The sequence below is a fragment of the Sinocyclocheilus rhinocerous genome, unplaced genomic scaffold (genome assembly GCF_001515625.1).
Source record: "Sinocyclocheilus rhinocerous isolate Xijiao unplaced genomic scaffold, SAMN03320098_v1.1 scaffold1510, whole genome shotgun sequence".
Lineage (NCBI taxonomy): Eukaryota > Metazoa > Chordata > Actinopteri > Cypriniformes > Cyprinidae > Sinocyclocheilus > Sinocyclocheilus rhinocerous.
The window spans coordinates 397,170-406,899 of NW_015664185.1; the positions used below are offsets into that span (position 1 = coordinate 397,170).

Sequence of the window (9,730 nt, forward strand, 5' to 3'; positions counted from 1 at the left end):
AAAAATTCTAAAATGGAAATATTTTCTTGCTTCAATTTTACAACTTTTAAATCGCACCAATGTGTTTATTTGTTTGTCACATACTGTGCTGATATAATAGGAGACATTGTAAAATGTGATGATTTACCAACTTGTAAGTCACGTGTGGATCATATTTCACCTTAAAGCAACAGAAATAAATAATAAAAATTCATATTACCGCAATTTATTTGAATACAGTAAAATTACTGTACGACATTAAAGAGAATCTAATGAAAGGAAAAAAATACGTCGAATATTTTGTATTTTTATTTATTATTTTTATGATTTTGGGATGAGATGTGAATTGGACATGTTTAATATGAAGCAGATATTATAGAGAATCTTCACTCTATAATGAATGACTTTATATGAATAAGTAAAATGCACAACCCAACAATTATTATTGTATTTTTTATTCTATTGATCATCACTGGCTGAGAAAAAAAAAAAGATTTAAAATAAAATTCACAGCCAAGTTACTGCTCTGTTTCACATGCATGCACACTGCAGCTGCATTTTTACACATTTATTTACATGTTTAGTTTCCACGACCTCAAAGATGAGTCTTGTGATACTCCAACATGTCAAGAGTTTAAAAATCTACAGCATTTGTGCAGATGTTAAAATGCATGTGCAGTTATACTGCAAACAGACTGGATTTAGGACTGCACATTAAATCGACATGATGGATATTGCAATGCTTAAGAAGGCAGTTTTTCTAAGGCAAATTAATAATTGCTTAATAGGAATCCAGAGACACTTCAGCAATTAGCAAAACTATTGAACACACAACAGGAAGAAGTTGTATTGAAAACTTCACATGAATAAATATTAAAAACATTCTTAAACTCTCCACAGTACAACAAATAAAGTATCAAAAAAGTGAAATGCAGTATATCAGCTGTTCCAAACATAAAAACAGAAAAAAATAACTCTTTTACACTTGATGTCTTGGCAAAAAGCCCTTAAAAAGAAACTGACTGTAAATGAGTGTTTGATGTGTTTCTAACATGTGTGATTTACAGATTCGATTTAAATGGGGAATCAAGATCACAATGACCTTTGGCCCGGATCATATGAAACGACACAATACTCCATTGTCCAAACGCTTGAGAAAATCTATTTAAATCATTACAATTTTGTAATGAGATTTTGGTACCATCATCTTCATCACCAAAAACTAATCGAAAATCTGACTGACATGATTAAACGCTGTACATCCCAGGATATTACTTGACGTTTAAAGCATAAATTATGTAAAAAGTAAAAATTACTAAAAATAAATGCAACTCTTAATGTTTATAAACTGGGCCTGACCTCATCATGCCTGTCAATACATAAAACAGGGCGCATACGGCTTGCAGGGGCACAATTAGTCAATCAACATACGCATAATTTACAGTCAAATCTCACCTAGATATGAGTAACGTGAGCTGTACAAATATATACACACCTCCAACATCATAATATTAAAGTCACGAATAAAAAAACAATAGGTATCTAACAGGATCCGAATGTGATTTGAACCATCAGCGCACTGATGTTCAGCTTCTGTGTTGAGTGATGTAGTTGTGCTTATTGTTTTAATATGACTGTCTGTCCATTAACGAGAGACACACGAATACATATCAGATATTTATACATTTAAAGTCAACATGAACTCAAAACGAACTCTTTTACATATTCCTGGTCTTATTGTGAATAAGGTCCTGTTTTCCTGTTGAATATTCTGTTTGCAAGTCACAAGTTATGGAATGATTGTAAAACCAGTGAATATTCAACATATCGTCCAGCCATAACGTCACATTACGGAAGTACTTGGAACAGATTGTGAACTTCATTTAATGCTGACTTCATCAACTGCACCTTCTCCCTGTATGAAGACAGCAGATACAGGCTTTTCACATTGCGATTAACCCTGGTTATCGTTATTCTAAACACCGGTAAAGGAACGTTTCATACTAGGTATAGGATTAGAACTGCCTTTTACCCGGGGTTATACCGCTTCTGTGCCATTATACCCCATTTGCCGTGCCAAACTTGCGGAGTGTAAAACAATGCGGTGTTAAAATATTACGGCTAGATGCTTAGCAACCGACACCCATTCACGTGATAGTCACGGAAACACCGCACGTTGTATAAACGTCTTTCAGCATTTGAGAAGAAAAATATCAAATGGCGACAGAAACACGTTAATTGGAGTAAAGAAGAGTTTTATTTGTACCTTTATAGTCCAAAAAAGTCAATTCAGGAAAAACTTCATACAGTCGACAATAACATGAGGACACGCAATGCTAAAATGCTCTGGTTACTAACGTAATCTCGGTTCCATGAGATACTGTAAAGGAAACGAGCGTTGCGTTGCTGACGATTATGGGGAAACTTCTGTTTACTCTCATTTCGTCAGAATCTTTCGACTGAAGTGACAGTCATCGTTTCGATTGTAGCCTTATAGCACGGCAGCCTACGCAACGCTCGTTCCCTTATCTCAGGGAACCGAGGTTACGTTAGTAACCGGAGCGTTCCCTTTCAAACGGTCTCTCCAGTTGCGTCGCTGACACTTATAGGGAACGCATCCAATAGCGCCGTGCTATAAGCAAGTGCAGAACGAAGCCGCTCTGCGAGCCCAGCCCTGGAGCAATCGTACTGAGGGCTCCTGTAAGCATGAGCCAATAATGAGACCAAAGCAGCTTAGGCTGAGGACTACATAACATACCCCTCTTCACTTACAATGGGGATTAGGTAGAATTCAGTGAACAGGATCCGTGGGGACGTCCAAGTTATAAAATCCAGTGAAGGTAGACGGCGACGACCAGCCAGCGGCCGCACAAATATCACTAATAGCAATCCCACTGGACCATGCCCAGGAGGAGGCCATTCCTCTAATGAAGTGGGCCCTCACACCTATAGGACACTGCAAGCCCGCTGAGGCGTAAGCCAGGGCTATAGCATCGACTATCCAGTGAGACAGTCTCTGCTTCGTAAGCAGCAGCCCTTTAGAGCGGCCTCCGAAGCACACAAAGAGTGTGCCGAAACGGGCCAGAGCGCTCAACATACACTCTAAGAGCCCGAACCGGGCAGAGGGGATTAGGTCCCTGCTCACCTTCTGAATTGGGGAGCGTGAGGAGGGTGATGACTTGTGCTCTGAACAGAGTGGAGAACACTTTTGGCACATAGCCGTGTCTTGGTTTGAGGACGACTCTACAGTCGTTAGGCCCAAACTCAAGACAGGAAGCACTGACTGACAGTGCTAGCAGGTCATCCACTCGCTAAAGCCAGATGGAGGGCGGTCTTAAGCGACGGGGGCCGTAAGCCGGCCAACTGGCACGGCTCAAAGGGAGGACCTCGAAGGGCTATAGATAAGTCCTAATTCGGCACAGTATGAGGGCGAGGCAGATTCAATCTCCGAGCTCCCCTCAGAAACTTAACGACTAGGTCGTTTCTGCCGACTGACTGGCCAACATGATTCGCCGCGAAGGCTGTCACATATACTTTGAGTATGGTAGGGGTGTGCCCCATATCCAGCAGCTCTTGTAGAAAGGTCAGCACGTAGGATACGTCGCACGATGACGGATCCTTGTTCCGTGCTGCACACCAATCAGAGAAGACTGACCATTTAAGGGTGTAAATACGTCTTGTAGACGGAGCTCTAGCCTCTAAAATGGTATTATTCACACTCGCAGAGAGCTGCAAAGGCTCCCGTTGATGGGCGAAACATGAAGGCTCTACATCTCTGGACGAGGTGGCAAATCATGCCCTTCACTTGCGAGATAAGGTCCTTCCTCAGTGGTATTGGCCAAGGGGCTTCCGATAGCAGCTGGATCAACTTGGGTAACCACACCTGATTCCTCCAGTGTGGGACCACCAGGAGGAGTGAGCATCTGACTTCCCTGACCTGTCTGATGACCTGAGGAAGCAGGGCAACTGTGGGGAAGGCATACAGGCGAACGCTTGGCCAATCGTGGGCCAGGGCATCTCACTGCTTTGAAAAATATATTGGGCAGTGAAAGTTGCCTTCTGAGGCGAAGAGGTCCACCACTGCCCTGCCAAAGACAGACCAGATCATTTGAACCGTTTGGGGATGTAGTCTCCATTCTCCTGGAGCCACATTGACCCTGGACAGCATGTCTGCCCCTTGGTTCAGTCTGCCTGGCCCATGGACTGCTCTCAGCGAGAGGAGTTTGCCGAAAAATTCTGAAAAAAAATGGCGCTCAGAGCCAACTTATATAGCGGTCAGCTCCTCCCCTTTCGGCAGGTTGAAGCACCATTGGTTCGTGCAGGTACACGAACGTGAACAAATCAGGCTTAAACAGTAGCAGTAAACAGGAGCTTCCCCATAAGCGTCAGCGACGCAACGGGAGAGACCGTTCGAAAGGGAACCATGTTAACAGGTCACGTGCTGCGTTCGTCCAATCAGCAACACTGACACCGCAAATATGCAAATCAGAACCTTAACCAAGGATTTAGGAATGTGCAGTGAAACGTGAAAGGAGATAACCCAGGATTGACTCAGACTTAACTATTTCAAGTGTGAAAAGCTCTAATAAGACATCATGATTATGAGTTAAGGTGCGGTCATGTTACGTTGCTCAGCGAAATTTTGCGGCAAAATCCAGTCATTTCAATAGGAATCCACGAGATTGGAAGTTTCGCGTGAGGGTGAAAAGTTTCTCACAGATTTCACTCAGGTTTACGAAGACCCGTACATGGTATGCACAAGAAAAAAATATATAATTATATACATATGCATATTTTTTTCATTCCATCATTTTAATATTAAGAATTCACTCTCTCGTTTTTAGTAAATAGTGGCCACATTGTATTAATTTGTTCCTAAAACGAGATACAAATTAATAAATCATGAGAACCAATTATTTTGTTCTTATTTAATTAAAATGAGGAAACATATTAATAAAGGGAACGAATAAATACCTTATTGTGTCATCTGTCATATATCATGTGCGGGTCTCTGTAAATCAAGTTTGTCACACAAATTTGTTGTGCTGACCAAGAGAAAGCTGCTTGGTTTGAAAGTGACTAATATTTGAACAGTGGTTCATACTATTAACAATGGACAATGTCATTATTGGCTGTGAAGTTTCACTAATGTAACCACATCTTTACAGGACAGAATCAAAAACAACTTGTGTGTTTTTTGTGTGTGGAAGAACTGCCACACATCCATGGCAATAAGCGTGCGCGATAATCATCCCGGTGTGTACGAGGCTTTAAGTCACTTGGGTATATTTTTAGCAATAGCCCAAAAAAACATTGTATGGGTCAAAATTATCGATTTTTTTTAATGCCAAAAATCATTAGGATATTAAGTAAAGATCATGTTCCATGAAGATATTTTGTAAATTTCCTACCGTAAATATATCAAAACTTAATTTTTGATTAGTAATATGCATTGCTAAGAACTTCATTTGAACAACTTTAAGGATGAATTTCTCAATATTTAGATTTTTTTGCACCCTCAGATTCCAGATTTTCAAATAGTTGTATCTCCAAATATTGTCCTATCCTAACAAACCATACATCAATGGAAAGCTTATTTATTCAGCTTTCAGATGATGTATACATCTCAATTTCGAAAAATTGACCCTTATGACTGGTTTTGTGCTCCAGGGTCACAAATAAGCTTCATTTCCTGGAGAACAGAGCACTATGAGAACAGAACGAGCCGAACACGATGACATTAACAGGCCCGTTTTGACTAGAAATGGACTCACGATGAGCTCGCCACAAATAATGTAAAACATTTAATGAAGTTATGTGAGCATAAAGAGGGTGTACAGATCATGACTTACTTTTTTACAGCATTGTGAACACACAGGCCTGCAAAAATCGAGAAAAAGATGATACAGCCCCACTACTTTTGTCTTGGTTAGATATCTAGAAGTCCTTGAAACAAGCAAGCAAGCAAGACTAAAATGTTGAAAGGCAGGTTATTTCTTACCTTTTACAAAACTGACAGGTGTAGGACCAGGTAAAGAAGGAAAACCGTTTCGTTCGGCAGCAGAAGCACAGCTGTGAAAAGAGAAATATCAATGAACTGATACAGTCATACTCAAAATGCACGATATATTTGCAATGACTTTGCTGCCAAAATAAAAACAAGCATATGCAAAAAAAAGCAAAATAAATATGGCAATGATTTTAAAACACTTTATATTTGTCCATTAAGTTTATCTTAAGACAGAGTTGTTTTAATAGTTTCTGATTTGAGTTAAATTTGATCAAATGTCTTTCTGTGGCATTTATCATGTATTCAGTTTTAGTCTTTTGGTAAAAATGTATGCAATATACACACTACTGTTCAAAAGTGTTTTTTTTTAAAATGTTTTTTAAAGAAGTCTCTTCTGCTCATCAAGGCTGCATTTATTTGATCAAAAATACAGTAAAACAGTAAAATTGTGAAATATTATTACAATTCGAAAGAACTGTTTTCTATGTGAATATATTGTAAAATGTAATTTATTTCTGTGATCAAAGCTGTATTTTCAGCATAATTACTCCAGTCTTCAGTGTCACATGATCTTCAGAAATCATTCTAATATGCTGATTTGCTGCTCAAGAAACATTTCTGATTATTATCAATGTTGAAAACAGTTGTGCTGTGCTGGAAACTGTGATGCATTTTATTTTTCAGGATTCTTTCATGAATAGGGAGTTCAAAAGAACAGCATATATTTGAAACAGAAATCTTTTGCAACATTATAAATATCTTTATTGTCACTTGTGATCAATTTAATGCATCCTTTCTAAATAAAATAATTTCTTCTAATACAATTTTTACTGTAGTTTACTTAATGCATTAAACTTTTTCTGTCTGCTTGATTGCAATGACTTTTGATGACATGCTGCTTCCTCTGAACGGTTGCTCTAAACAATAAAAGCAGTTCCCACCTTCCCCTTCTTCATGGCATTGTAGATGTCTTTGTACTGCTGAAATTTCTCCAGTTCGGCTTCGACAAGAACCTGCCGAATGTGCATCACTTCCTCCACTGTCAGAGCCAGACACTCCACTGGGAAACAAAACTCCTCCTGTCCAAACATCCACCAGACGTCAGCAGACACAAAGCTACAGCAGCGATAGCATACTAACTTGCTACGACAGAAAACAGCCATAGTGACAGAGGATGACGTTTGTAAATTTACATTTACTATTTTTGCTTTTGTTAATTGTATAATAAAATTAAAAGAAAACAGATAGAATACAAAAAGATTAGAAAGCAAATGAATAGAGTGCAAGTCTAAAAGGGACAAGTGTTTTTTTTTTTTAAGAATAGAATTAGAATAGAGAGTGCTAGAGTTAGAGGGTCAAATAAAGATGGAAGAGATGTGCTTTTAGCCAATTCTTGAAGATAGCTAAGGACTCCTGCTCGGATTGAGTTGGGCAGATTATTCCACCAGAAGGGAAAATTTAATTTAAAAGTCTGTGAAAGTGATTTTGTGCCTCTTTGAGATGGCACAATAAAGCGACGTTCACTTGCAGAACGCAAGCTTCTAGAGGGCACATAAGTCTGAAGTAATGAATTTAGGTAAAGGGGTGCAGAGTCAGTGGTGGTTTTGTAGGCAAACATTAATGCCTTGAATTTTATGCGAGCAGCTATTGGTAGCCAGTGCAGATTGATAAACAGAGGTGTGACGTGCATTCTTTTTGGCTCATTAAAAATTAATCTTGCTGCCGCGTTCTGGATTAATTGTAAAGGTTTGATAGAACTGACTGGAAGACCTGCCAAGAGAGCACTGCAATAGTCCAGCCTGGACAGAACAAGAGCTTGAACAAGGCTTTGTAAATGTCACCCATTACTTCCTCACTTACTAAGGATTTTGAGCTGTGTCTGGAGGGCGGCAGGAAGTGACGCACACTGGTGGGTGTTTCCTTCTCGATGGAGTGCCGGCGCTGGGTGAGCTGACGTCTCTCCGGCTGCGGCGTGGACGAGATGGGCAGGAACATGGGCGGAGCTGAGAGAGAGAGGACGATAGAGACTCTATTTATCAATGTTATCAATCAAACTGACAGTTTTTAAAAATGGAATATTTAAAGATGTACATTATACTGTACAAAAGTAATACACGAGTAATATATTTCTGTAACATGTTAAACCGTACTTTTATTTTGACAGGTTGCCATGAAGTTTCTGTGTGTATACAGCATGATGATGCTAGTTTTATCAAATGAAACAGTAAAATTCTCGCGAAGCAGCTCTGGAGATTAAGTTTTTGTGTTCATGCCGTCATATAGTAAGACGCAGAGGACGAAAACCACCGCGAGCGTCACGCGTGCTTCATTATTTGTGTAGTAAACAAAACCGCGTTTCCGCCATTCATACATACAGAGGCAAGCGGAACATGCAGGATTCATATTTAAACCATCTTTTTGCATTTTAATATTCACAGACACTAGTTCATATCGCAATTCAAATTAAGTGGCAGTGGCTACTTTTGATTTATTCGTCCAAAATTGACGAATTCCGTGGCATTCCGCGCTACAGAGTAAATTACGTTTTTATGAATGGACTCCACGATCCCGTCCGTGTTTTCGCAGAAACCATATGGCCCTAGAAATTTAACCACACTTCAGAACATTTCGGCTTGCCCTGTGTGTTGTTTGAACGAGTTGCAGGGGTGACCTCACGTCACAGGTTCTATGTTTCTCTCTCTGTAGCGTATGCGCCCAGATGCGTTCTCAGGTACCGAAATTTGGCACCGATTGATTTAACGTGAATCGGTGCTCGATAGTACCGACGCAATTCGGTCGGTACCCTTAAAAGTACCGAGTTCGGTACCCAACCCTATAAATGAACACTTGCTTTAGTTTGCAAGCCAGCAAAAAAGGCCATAAAACATATCTTGCCAGTCGGCTTGGTAACTTTATTAAGAGCTGGAACATAATAAATGCTTTAAATCAGTTTGTGAAAATTATAATCTGGACCCAGACATAAAGTAGAGGCCTGTTGACTGTACATTATCCTTCTCATTTTACTCAGGAACTAATAAAAATAAATGGACATTAAATATAGATTATTTATTTATTTTAAATTTAATTTAAAAGAGAAGAGAGGATTAAGTAATATGAGCAGAGTTATTTTAGTATTATTTATAATTATTAATATATTGAATTAGCTTTTTTGTTTTCAGTTTAAATTTGGTAATTTTTTTGTTTTTAATATTTGAAATTTATCTATTTAGATTTATTGTATTTTTATTAGTTTCAGTAATTATGTACTTCAACTTCAAACTTTATATAAGTTTATATTTTTACATTTTAATTTTTCGTTTTAATTAAAAATTTAGTAATCTTGTCATGTGGTTTTGTATCTTTTTTATATTTCTATACAGCTTTAATTTATTTTTATTTTGGTTTTAGTCATTGTTCATCTTATATTATTTCAGTTAGTTGCCAAAGCAACATTTCTATTTTTTTCTGCAAGTTTTTCATCTAGTATTTATATTTTATTGTATTTCAGCTTCATTTCAATTACCAAGAAAACATTTTAATTTAAATTAAAAATTTAATTTAAAAAAATTTATCTTGAGGCTCTTGAGGACCACACGAACGACTTTCTGTCCCTGGCTCACCTCACGCACTACCCGGACAACTGCCTCTGCACATTCTATCAAGTTGGACTTAACGCCACCATCCGAGCGCAGTTGTCTGGGGATGGTCTTCGAGAGAGCCTCGCCACCTTCATCGAGTGGG

General features: G+C 38.7%; 1 protein-coding gene across 1 annotated transcript in view; it reads right to left on the reverse strand.

Moving 5' to 3' along the window:
• Positions 1–5,792: 5,792 nt before the first annotated feature.
• The window catches only part of LOC107729800 (protein spire homolog 1-like), a 26,307-nt gene continuing 22,369 nt past the window's right edge, over positions 5,793–9,730 (reverse strand). The window contains exons 10-13 of the mRNA XM_016540502.1: positions 7,817–7,992; positions 6,931–7,068; positions 5,981–6,051; positions 5,793–5,859 (exon numbers count right to left, since the gene is read on the reverse strand). Of these exons, the coding sequence (XP_016395988.1) occupies positions 5,793–5,859; positions 5,981–6,051; positions 6,931–7,068; positions 7,817–7,992 (452 nt within the window). The remainder of the gene's footprint in view (positions 5,860–5,980; positions 6,052–6,930; positions 7,069–7,816; positions 7,993–9,730) is intronic.